The following is a 13,062-nucleotide window of genomic DNA, read 5'->3' on the forward strand; positions in this document are numbered from 1 at the left end:
AATGCCGGAATATTGTCTGCTATAGTAATCACACTTGGAGCCTACAATAGCAGAGATTTGCATTCATCCACTCTCCAACGAGCCAAAGAAACAATGAGAAGAAGTCTCCTCAGTTGAAAAAAATAAGAAGACATTTCTGCGCACCACTGGCACCAGATGTCATCTAGTGTGCAAGTTGTCACCAGGGGCTACCCAGTACACCAAATTGTGCAATTATTGGCAATTTGTTGTCCCCATGCTTCTCTTTCTATAGCTCCCCGAATTGGGAGCGCTAAAAGCTTGTAGTAATTGCTGTATTAACCAGCATTTGCTGAGCCAATATGCCTCACCCATGTGAGAGCTTTTGGCTTTGCCAATGTGTTTTAGCCATGTTCAACACCAGTGTGACTGCTATTAAGTAAGGCGAAAAGTTAGTGACGTAGAGGAGAGTGGTGTTGTACGCAGCATCGTAGAGTGGAGTGGCTTAGAGTGCCATGTATTTGAGTGGCATAGAGTGGAGTCCCACAGTGTGGTGTATAGTGGAGTGGCGTAGAGTGCATTGCCCTGGACTATTGCAGAGCATAGTGGCATAGAGTGCAGCCGCATTGAATTCAGCAGTGTACAATGCGTCGTAGAATGTAGTGGAGGGCAGTGGTGTAGGGTGGCATAGAGTACAGTGGCATAGAGTGCAGCGGTGCACAGTAGAGTGCATTGGCGAAGAATGCAGTACTGCAGAGTAGTGTGGCGTAGAGTGCAGTGTTGTAGAGTGGTGTAAAGAGATCAATGGCATGGAGTGGCTTACAATGGAGTGCTGTAGAGTAGAGTGGACTGGAGTAGGACGCATAGCGTAGTATTGCAGAGTATAGTTGCATAGAGTGCATCGGCATAGAATTCAGTGGCGTAGATTAGAGTGGTGTGTAGTAGAGTGCATTGGCATAGAGTGGAGTGGTGCAGAGTAGGGGGGCATAAAGTGCAGTGGCCAAAGGATACAGTGACGCTTATTGCAGTGGTGCAAAGTAAACTGGCATAGAGTGCAGTGGCATAGAGTGGTGCAGAGTATCTTACAGTGCAGTGGCGTAGAGTGGTGTAGAGTGTGTGGCATAGAGTACAGTGATTTGGAGTGGTATAGAGTGCAGGGGCGTAGACTGGAGTGCTGCAGAGTTCAATGGCATAGAGTGCCCTAGTGCAGAGTAGAGGTCAGTGGTGGAGAGTGCAGTATTGCAGAGTAGAGTCATAGAGTTCAGCGTTAATAGAGTGGCGTAAAGTGCAGTGGTGCTGAATAGAGTGCAGTGGCATAGAGTGCAGTAGCGTAGAGTGCTGTGGTGCAGAGTAGATTGCTTCAGAGTAGAGTGAAGTGAAGTGGCATAGAATGGAGTTGTGCAGGTTAGAGTGAGGTGCATTGAGTGGATTAGTGCAGGGTAGATTGCAGTGGTGTAGAGTAGCACAGAGTAATGGTGTAAAGTGGTGTAGAGTACAGTGGCATAGAGTGCAGGTGAGTACATTAGAGTGGCATACAGTGGATTGGCAAAGAGTGCAGGGGTGTAAAGTGGAGTAGATTTGAGTGCTGTGCAGGCCATTGGCATAGAGTGGAGTGGTACAGAGTAGAGTGCATTTGCACAGAGTGTATTGGCATAAAGTGAAGTGCTGCAGATTGACAGAGTGGAGTGATGTAGAGTAGAGTGGCGTTGTGTAAAGTAGAGTGGAGTAGCCTAGACTGGTGTCACTGTAGAGTAGAATGGCATAGAATGCATTGGCATAGAGTAGAGAGGCATAGAGTGCAGTGACGTAGAATGGAGTAGCGCAGAGTAGAGTGCAGTGGCACAGAGTGCAGTGGTGTGGTGTAAAGTGGAGTGGTGCAGAGTAGAGTGCAGAGAAATGATGCAGATTACAATGGAGTGGAATATGCATGGTGTGATAGTACACTTCCATTACAGACAACACATCATCAATTGAAATCACCATTACATTTACACAGACATACAGTTTCACAGATAAAAAGTATACAGCACACAAATAATGTGTGGAAATGTCATCACCTAGTGTATTGATTTTTTTGACATTTTAAAATGATTCCACCACACTTCAGAATACCAAAAAATGTGCTTCATTTGGGCTTTTCTTATTCTGAAATATCTGCACAGTTCATTTACAAACATTTACATTTTGTTGTGAGCGAGAAAAAAATAACATTGTACAGCCTTGCCCAGGCACTACCCGGAACCAGCATGATTGTCACATAAATCCTCTCACTTTGAAGTCCTAGAAAGAAAAGTAAATACCAAGCTCCCTGGTAGCATGACATTTGACCTCGGTCATTGAATGCATAGCAAATTTGACAAGACAAGAACAAGATTTAAAGGCCTGTTTACAAAAATCGAGCACTGGTGGACAAATACAGTAAATAGGGTTTGGTCAAGGGAAGGGACGAACTTGAACAGGACAGCCTCAAACAAATAGAGCCAGCAAATTGAAAGCAAGCCAATGTGAGTTACAAACCAGAAAGACAATGGTAAACAATGGGCGGAATGAATTCACAGGGAAGCTTTACGAATGTGCCCAAGATGTCGTTGGCATACCAGACAGCTGCGCTGTCTGGTAGGCTTCGACCTAAAACTTGCCCATACAAGGTAAATAGTACTACTTTTCCTAGTACATATGCACAGAACAAAAACACTATGAACAGCCCCGCCAACACTACAAGCAGATATGTATGCACAGAAAACATAAACACAGACAACACATACATTCAGACATGTACATACAATACAAGCGGTCTCACAACATCTATTCATTACCTGTGGGTACATAAGAACTGTTTCGACACTGACTTTAAAAAACACCTCAACACCATCACAGAAGTGCGGCGACCCAAATGGAGCAAATGAATCTACTTCAAAACCAACAATCCTTTTGACCTTGACATAACGAGAGAAAAAAAGAGAGGAGGATGTGGAGGTTGATGCCGACCAAAAAAACACTTGCGGTCAAAAGAAAGAGAAGGTGCCTGGAGGCAGAAATGGATTCCCTGATCAAGGAAAAAAGAGAGTTCTATGAATCTCTTCAAGAGAATTGAATCCTCTTGAAACAGCACAGACAATCACAAGAAAAGAGAGAGGACTAAAAACCCCACTGACTTTAGAGTCACAGTAGCAAATTGAGGATGAATTCTTGAAATTCAAAGATCAGATACCAGAACATTCACAAGTGGCAAGATATCTATGCCACCTCCCCAGGCAATAGGATAGAATCCTATTCATCCAAGCTATCACCACCAGATGACATCACGACTATAACACAGTCATTAGGAGAAGCAGCAAATGCATATGGAGTACAACTTGAGGAGCAACAATCAGATGCATGTTTCCTGCTACCGGACCAGAAGAGGACCAGATTCCAGACAATATTACCCAGTATTCTGGACCAAGACATAGAGGTTTGTAAAGAGCCTGTGGCTTTGAAAGTCATAGCCCCAAGGATAGAAATGAAATACTGCTTCTCCTTAAAGGATCCCCTCTACCTCAGGGGAATCGTGCTATTCAACTCCCTTATTGTGGCGTCATCTGCAAACCCACAATTAGCCTGTACCCACCCTCAGGTAGCTTGGCACGGAGCAGTCAGGCTTAACATGGAGGGAATGAGTAAAGTATTTGTGCAACACGTCAAACAGTAAAATAGTGACAACCCCAAACAAAAGATTCAAAAACAAAATATATCTTAATTTAATAAATAAAACCGGACCGATACAATAAAAATCCAGTAAGTAGATCTTGAGATAGACATTTTTAAAGAATAAACTGTAAAATAGAGCTTAAAAGCAATATGCGCTTACTTAGGATATCTGGATATAATTATCTTAAGCTCCTGGGAGAAAACTCCCAGGGTGTCAGGGCCTAGAGTTTTTTGATTTTCAAAAACAAATCCCCGATTTGGGAGTAATTTTTTAAAAGACAACAATTTTTGGTTAATAGCAACATAAAACATGGCAGAAACTCAACAAAGCTACAGCCCTGTCCAGATTAGACACTGTGGTGGTATTTCCTCTGAAGCCACAGAGGTCTGCTTCAGGCAGGCAGAGATTTCTGTGGCAGATCGTTATCCGCCAGGGTGGTAAAAGTAATTTCATCCGCCTTTAGTGGAAAGCCTGACAAACCTTAAATAAGGCCCATTTTTTATGTTGCCATCAGGTTTTCCCAAAGATCATAATAGTAAAATGTAGGAGGTTGGTTAACTGTGACGGCTCCTCCGCTAAGACGTCGCCTCGCTGAACAAAAGGAAAAATAAAATAATAACTATCGTTTTTATCATTTTCGTTTTCCTATTGCAGTCAGTGGCTCTTAGGTCGGGGCTGGTCAGAGCAGGTAGGGGTCGTTTACACTCCTTAAGAGCGCAGGACTGCTTGGCCAGCGCTCTTTGCATCCACCCTACCAGGCTGCATTACACAGCGTTGCAGCATTGTGATTGGCTTAGGGGAGCTTGGGAGCCCGGGTGCTTCCTGTTACCGGCTGGTACTGCAGGAAGAAGGAAGATGACAGAGGACAGCGGAGAGGCTGCGGTCGTCCGTTTTGCCCCAAAATCCTCCCCCTTCCCCCCCTACCTCCACTCCAGGCACATAATCCGGGACCGGTAGCAGCTGCTACTGTTGGTTAGACACCTTACATAGACACATTTAGTGAATTGTGACTGATTTCCAGGTTATTTTTATTACACAAAAGGGATATTTTCTTAGATTGACCTTATTATTCAGAGAATTGCTTTGCTCACAATACTATCACTCAAGTCTCACACGTACTCCTGGAAACATCGCACAGAAGCATATTCTGTAAACATGAAATTGTTCCACGTAAGCCAACTTGGCAGCTATGTCTGGTGAATGCCGGGTCGGCCAGCTTCAACAAAGCCTTCTGGACTGGTCCTGTGCTGATTTTGGAATACATTACGATGATTACTGCCCGTCCGCTGTCTCCCCCACTAAACCATGCACTGGCTTCTTGAGAAAATGGACACTATACAGATGCTGTAATAACATAACACAAAGTACATGCTAGTTAAAAGCCGAGTTGTGCATAAAGCTAACTGGTCTGCAGCACTTCCCTCCCACATGAACAAGTGTATTGTTTAGCTATTACATTTATAGGGCACTTTAAACCCTTGAAAAGGCACTGGGGCTCATTTTGTGGTTGTGGTGCTACATTATGCCATTCATTTTGAACGATGAGTAATAGTTCAGTGGAATGAATACAGACTTTGATTCTCTGCTTAAATCGGATAAAAATAAACCTCTGCAGGCACCTTCTTTCTAAGTGGCATAGCTGGCAACTCAACAGGCACTCCTGCACAGCTTTACTACTACATATATATAAGTTCAGTACCATGTGTGCATAGGTCTCCTATGCATACTGCTTTCGGTACACTGTGGTATCTGTGAAAAGATTTGAAAGTGTGAAGGGTAGAAGGAAAGAATATGGGTGATCACTTACCTGGAGTATCCAAAGGAGACCAAATGATGGCTGCAGAAACCAAACATTGACTCAGTGCATGGAACTCGGGCCTTTCAATAAAACTAGAATTCGAAAGCTTTATTTTCTGCATGTGACCACTTGGGTACCATACTGCTCACCAAGGAGGAGTAGGTTGAATTTTGAACCTGGGCTGCATCACTCACATACTGAATATCCTTGTGTGCAAGAGTTCATACGTGTGCATTTTCCAAGCACATCTATATTATGGGTGCCCATTCTATGTATCACTTCCGCTAGTAAATATTGACTCATTTTGGCACTCTTTTGGAAGGAGTGACTGATATTGCCTTAAACTATTTATGTGGAGTTCTTTTACCAGCACTTATTTGGTTCTCCAAATGTTTTCTTTTCAAAATATGCTTTCTTTGGTTTTTAAAAGGCTGTTATTTCCAAGTACTTGGCAGGCTCTGGGCTTAATGACCTGTAAGGGAATCCTAACATAACACTGTAAGGTATTCTGTTTATTACGCATTTCAATATATAGATCATTGACCACTGAAACACGTATTGATAGGAGTAAAATTGTATATACAGAAGTTCAGATTCCTTCAATTCAAGGTGATTACCTTTGTGAGTAAGAGAAAGGCAAGAGTAGACTTTAAAATATACGCTTTAATATGAGCATGGGAGGCTCAAAATTAATGTTGCAATGTTTCTTAGCACTGAAATGGCTTTGAATGCATGGAAATGTGTTAATAATGTCTGCCGTGGCTCAGGGATAGGAAATCTGTAGAAACCAGAACCCCACTATATACGTAATAGGCCTCTGGGCTCTATATCTGTATACATCTCAAAAACCCATACCAAAAAGCACATTTACTAACTGTTCATGCAATGCAGCGCAGCAACCGAAGTTGAACAGCACCACATATTTTAACCCGTTGCGTGCACTACCTCTGGGGTGCTGCGCACGACCATTGGCCGGCGCAGCCCCGCACACTGCGTGGAAAGCCCGCACCGCGGCGGACATTCCGCCGCGGTAAACGGGTTAAATGTGACTATGTTTTCCTCTCTACCTACACAGGTTCTCTTAAGAAAACCATGTGCCAAAGCACACACCCTTGCACCATCATGCTGCACAGGGCAGCACTTAAGCAATGTTGGGAAAAATTAGGAGAGTTTTAAAACTTGCTCCACAGTTATGCGTTCATCCTGGAGGCATATTTTTTTGGCGCCAATCCCTGCTTACTAATGTTAGTAGATAGGAATTTGTGTTTGCAACCACCCGTGGGTTTAGAGGAACACCCATGTACCACCCCTGGAGTGACCCCATGATGCAAAGTATAAGCAGATAGCTCTACTTGGTGTTAATTTGTCCAATTTTTCAATGCAAATCCTAATTTTGGGCGGAAAGTAAATAAGTAAATACCATCACAACACTTTACCCTGGGTTTACGTTACAAAAGTACCGCAAACCTGGCACAAAGGGTGGGCCCAAGCATTTGGAACCTCCCTTTAACCCTTGATGAGTAGTAAGATATTATCACACTTCCTAACTGAACTGCACTTGATTTTATTCTGCAGGCTCTATGAGAGCGAAAGGAACGCCTATCTGAAACCAGTTTTTAAAAAAATGGGCTTTAAGCATTGTCGGGTAGCACTATTTTTTCTAAAAACATTGTCCGACCCTGTGGTTTGCTACTCTGTGGCAACATTCTTATGGGCTTGCATGAGGAAAAGGAAGGGGATAACATTTGTCCAACTGAGTATGATCAATAATCAAAATTTAACTAGGCCTGTGATATGAAATGTCTTTTTTACGCATTTTCATCTTATTCCAGGACTGTGAAGAAATATTTGTAATTTTAAAGGATAATATTTTGTAATATCTTTTTATTGATCTATTTATATGTGCTTTTATGGTCATTCTTAACATGATCGGATAAAGATGATGATGATGAGAAGAAAGAGGCAGAATAAAGGTCAGAAACTAGCAGAAAGGCAAGATAAAAGTAAGAAATGAGCAGAAAGAGGCAGAATAAAGTTCAGAAACTAGCAGAAAGAGGCAAACTAAAGGTGAGAAATGAGCAGAAAGAGGCAGACTAGAGTTCAGAAACAAGCAGCAAGAGGTAGAATAAAGGTCAGCAAAGAGCACAAAGAGGCAAGATAAAGGTCAGAAAAAGGCAAAATCTCATAAATGAGCAGAAAGAGGAAAAGTAGATATCAGAAACAAGCAGAAAGAGGCTAAATAAATGTCCGAAACATGCAGAGAGGAAAAATAAAGGTGAGCAGAAAATAGCACAAGCAGAACCCACTCAGCACTCGTGTACCCACTCACAGAACAACTCTAACTCTCTCTCTCACTGACTCACAGATCTAGTCAGAGACTCAGGCACCGATTTTAGTACAGTAGTCACAAAATGTCCCACAATCAGTATGGAGTTTTACAGCAAACAGTTAAGCAAATAATGTGGAGCATTTGAAGTGTATTCACAGTTTGTCAGATTCACTAGAGGAAAAACGTAGAACAAAAGGCAAGGTAGGTTCCGCCACTTTCCTCGTTGCCATCACTGAGTTGAATATGAAACAGGACAGTGGAAGAAAACTTTTGGAAACATATTTTTTTCTAATTTTTTTCTATTGATTTTCTATGTCGTCATCAGTTTCTTGTCCTCCTTTATTATAATCTCAATATGCTTTACAATTTGTATCCTAGGGATTGAAGACACCTTTAGAACTGCTGCTACAGAAGTGAGCCTGCTGGCAGGTACTGAAAGCTTCAACGCCACAAAACTCTTTGGACTTGGTAAGTTATTGCCATTTGGAATTGCTCAATTATAAAATAATGATTTGGCTACAGTATGGGGACTCCAGACACTTCAGACTCCTACACCAAAAGCACTAGCAACCCTAAATCCACCTACATTAAAAAAAAACACAGATGATTTGTTCAACAGTACCTGGTTTAGTGGCCTTGGGCGTAAAAAGCCCATGTACACCTCTGGAATGTTTACTATGAACATGTGTGATCAATGCTTGAAAAACGCATGCTAAAAAGGCCTGCGCTATTTTTCTGTGTAAATTATTGAGTTCTTTAGAACTTTCTAAAAGTTCCTTATGGAAAGTCCGGGAAAGTACTGCCTACTACGGCAGAAATAAGACCACAGGACTCTATCTCAACCATATATATATGTGTGTGTGCACTGTAATTAAGGGTAAGTTCAGGCTCTGTTCATGCAGGAGTGTATTTATTTGGCTTTCATCCCACTTGCTCCGTGGTTAGCACCGGGACAAACATAGTAACTCAAACAGAGGGATGATAAAGTCTTTCTCTACCTCCTAAATGACCCTTAGTTCCAAAGTAAAATGAACATACCATACACCTTCCAAGAAATGTCCCTCATACAGTTGCATTAAGGTCTTCTTTTCATATGAGACGAGTCATCTGGGCTTCAGGGTACCAACGGGCGAGGGCGAGGTTAGGCTGGCAATAATTGAGGCGCAGAATTCTGGGGCGTATGAATATAGGGGTTTGATAACCACGGGAAGGACACACTCATTATCGCTAAGGCCCAATTTCCTTGAACATGGAATTACCTTCAATATGTCTTTCATTTTGAATTCTGTGGATGGCCACAATTAAGTTTTGGGGACATTAGCTGCTGCAGGTCGCCTATATAGGCAATGTCCCATATTTCAGCAGATGTAAGTCTTTGAAAGTGAATGCTGGTCACATATGATCAGAGGTATTTTCACCACTTATTTCTAACTCTGTTCATTTTACTTGCATGTTTTGTTCAATTTCTCTCCAAGTCTGCTTTTGTTGGAAAAGTACTTGCCTGTCCTTGGTGACCTCTGTGCTTAGGTTAGGCGCACGGTTTACTCACTACTAGAACATTTTTCGCTGATGCTTTGAAAGGTTGGACAACAAAGTTGATGTCACCGTGCTGATTGATGATGGGGATTTCATGAGCCCCTGCCCAGCTTTGGTCTCCTGTTCGATATCACTTCCATTGTGTGGACTCCTTGACATTTGTTTTATTTACGCCACACTTTAACCTCCTACTCAAGGGAGCCAAGAACTGACGGACTCCCCTGGATTTGGATCAGAAGATGGAGAGCTCAGAATATCAGACAACTGATAACCCCACTGGGGGGCTTCCAGTTTACGTCTCCTTTTGACCTTTGCAAATATTTGATAAGGATGATGAAAGCGCGCTGCCAGTTGTCACTGCAGGGACTGGAACAGCACTTGAACTAAGCAAACCTGCCTCCTCTCACTTTGCACACATCAAACGGGATCAGTTGTTTTATTGACTGTTTCATCTCCAGCAGTGGGATGACTCACTTCCGCCAAGTGTGTGTGCGACTGTGCGTGCATGCGTGCGCGTGCCCGCGAGACTACGTTTATTGGCGTCACTTGTAACAATAATGTGTGATCTCTTACATCGCTGAGTGTGTCAATCATCAACATATAGTGGATTGTGAACGTACCCGAGTGGCAATCTGTATATTTGTGTGATCCATGATTATTTTGGTGTGCTCGCAGGGTGTTGTATAAATGTGAAATAGGAATTAGCGCGGCATTTCATTTGGTGGTTGGTCATTTGACCCGCCCCTTAATACTGGCATAAAAATGCATTTGTTCTGCTGTGTGTGGTTTTTTTGTGTGTGTGTGATCCTCTTACGTCACACGCACACAGCCAGCCTGTTCGTTTCATCATTTTCGGTGACGTTTTCAAGGAAAGGAGACTGACTGTAGGAGAATGAATTGAATGTTTGTACGTGAAGTACGCCATATATGGCAAACTGGTTTAACACTGAAACAACTATGAACGTGAGTACAATAGCTTTTCTGAGTTTATGAATCGTTTTAGCTGTGTGTGAGCATTTATCTGTGCATAGCTGACAAGGTTTCAGATTTCTATGTGTGACATTTTCATAATTTAAGAGTAATTATGAATGACATTTTAATGACTATGAGTGACACTTTCTTGCCATCAAAACCAAGCAATGAAAACGAGGGAAACTTATAAATATCAGATATGACACCCATTTGAGCAAACTAGAACCTACGTTAACTGCGGCAAAGCTTAAGAAATAATGGTTAAACGACTTTCATTTATACTCATGACTAAGTAAATATACTTAGAATCAGACAAATATCAGTAAGCTCCTTTGTAACATATTAAATCAAGGCTCTCTATGCACACAAAGTCAGGAGCTTTTTTTTAAATTTTTTGTGGTTGTTTGTTATTTTAAGACTTGCACCTCGTCAGTGCCCTGGAGGTACTTCTGAGATGGAGAGTGAGGAGGTAGGTGCATTGAGAGTGCTCTTGCGGTGCAGGGTGAGGAAGGGCTCCTCTGATATGCAGGGTGAGCAGGCCAGTACCCCATGGGGTACCTCTGATATGCAGGGTGAGTAGGGTCAGTACCTCATGGGGTACCTCTGATGTGGAGGGTGAGTAGGGCCAGCACCCCTTGGGTACTTCTGATGTGGAGGGTGAGTAGGGCCAGTACCCCTGGGTTAGCTCTGATGTGGAGGGTGGCTAAGGCAAGGAACCTGGAGAGACTTCTGAGGTAGAGAGTGAGGAGGGCCAGTGCGGGTGAGTAGGGTCAGGACCGTGGGGGTGTCTTTCATTTTTTGGGGGTTTTTTGGAAGACCTTTATTGTGTGCAATATTGTTGTCATACAGCGTACATTTTCGTGGCACGTAGGGGCCGGTCAGGCCGTATACAGTCAAGTGAATCCATAATTGTATGACACAGCCATTTAGCCGGTAGCCCGGGGGTCCGGCGGCGATATCTAAAGACATGTATATACAACATTCTGGTGGTCAGTTACATGAATGATAGGTCTGCGTTTTTATCTTTTATTATTAACATAAACATTGCAGATTTCAGTCAAGCATTAGTGCTGTTGTGCTCAGCGCGCAAGTCCCCACTGAGGATCTGGGAACCCGTCGTGATTAAACAATAGTGGGAGAGCTGTCAATAGGCGGTGATTCAGACGATTGTGTATAATGCCGACGCAGGTGTGGTAAGGTGTGTAGTGATATAGCTCACTGAGGCATAGGAGCAAGCGGTGAAGCTCGGCGCGGCTTGCTTGCAGCCATTGTGTATGGAGACCAGGATGTCCGGTAGTATGGTGTGTATGCGTCTCTCCAGTGTTGTAAGTAGGAGGTCACAAAGTAAAAGGCGGGGGGTGACGGCAGGTGTACAGCATATCCTGATCGTAGGTTAATGTGGGTGGGGTGTCGGTGCATGCCCGCATCTTACTGCAGTCCTTGGGTGCAGTCGCAGCTCAGCTATCTGCAAGCGTCATGTGTTCCGTGAGGGGGTCATTCCTTGCTAGCTGTATGATGCATCGGTCATCTTCGTCTGCAAGAAAAGAGGGGATCTGGTCGGGAAATATGACCAGTGAGCTAACTGTCCCCTATGTCTATGTAACGATGGGAAAGAAAAACCTCTGTAAGTGGGAAGGTAGGTGAGGTCGGGGGGGAGGGGGGGAAGGAGATCAGTATGCGTTCCTTTAGAGGGTCAGCTGGTGCAAGGCGAGGTGTAGCAGAGTGTACCGTATTTCTAGAAAAAAAAATTTGAGGGGAGGAAAGGGCAGTTAGTATGTGCCTAGGCAGGCCGAGGCGGGGGTGCTGGCAGCTGCGCTGCGTGGGGCAGGCATCAGGTGCATGGCCGAGAGGCATGGCTTTCAGTATCCGCTAGGATGGGGCTTAAGGCTCAGGACCTAGGGAAGCAATGGGCACAAGGGGGGAAGGGGATATAAAGACATGGTCGCTATGGTCGCTGGTTGGCTCCGTAGTGGCAACGGGGTTTGTTGCTTCAAGTTATCCCTTGCTCTTGACAGGTGCGCTGGAATGTCTTGAGGAGGTCGTCCCAGAGCTGAGCGATGGGGAATTTACGAAGTTCTGCGGTTTCCTCCCGGAGAAGGACCGTGCTTTCCACTCGCGCCCAATTGGTAAAGGAAGTGTACCAGTGTCGAATGTGTGGGGGGGCTGTGGCTTTCCAGTGTTTAGTGGGTAGGCGTTTCGCCATTATGAGACCCATATCCCAGAAACGCGCCTGTACTTTGTTAAGTTTCGTACGTTTGTATAATCCCAGGATGCACGCCTCCCATGTGTAGGGCATCTGGTCGTCAGCATTGTGTGTGAGTAGTACTGTAACGTTGTCCCAGTATGTTCGTATGTCTGGGCAATGCCATAGCATGTGCAAGAGGTCCGCCCCATGTAGGGAGCAGCGTTGACAAGCAGCGGTCGTGATTGCAAAGTATCTGTTGATTTTGTCGGGCGTGAGATAGGCTCGGTGTAAAATGTAGAATTGAATGATTTTAAAGCGGGGGTTGCGTGGAATGTTTGTTGGTCCGGCTAAGATCTCCCATTCCTTTTCAGTCCAGTCCCGTCCCCTGTCCGCCGCCCATTTTTCCCGCAGTGGCATCGTTGACGGTTGCGAGTGTGCCTGTAGGGCTTGCGCCAGCCAGTGGATGTGTGAGTCATTGCCCATAACATGCAAATATTGCATAAAGGTGTGCATCGGTGGTTCCACTGTCATGTCGCCCCAGGAGGCGGTGAGCGTGCGCAAGAGGGACGCAAGTAGCAGGAACTGGCCAGCTG

General features: G+C 44.1%; 1 protein-coding gene across 1 annotated transcript in view; it reads left to right on the forward strand.

The window, feature by feature from the left end:
* The window catches only part of ISM1 (isthmin 1), a 197,948-nt gene that overhangs the window by 169,467 nt on the left and 15,419 nt on the right, over nt 1-13,062 (forward strand). The window contains exon 5 of the mRNA XM_086927722.1: nt 8,155-8,244. Coding sequence (XP_086783848.1) covers nt 8,155-8,244 — 90 coding nt within the window. The remainder of the gene's footprint in view (nt 1-8,154; nt 8,245-13,062) is intronic.

This window comes from Lissotriton vulgaris, chromosome 6 (assembly GCF_964263255.1).
Source record: "Lissotriton vulgaris chromosome 6, aLisVul1.2, whole genome shotgun sequence".
Taxonomy (NCBI): Eukaryota; Metazoa; Chordata; class Amphibia; order Caudata; family Salamandridae; genus Lissotriton; species Lissotriton vulgaris.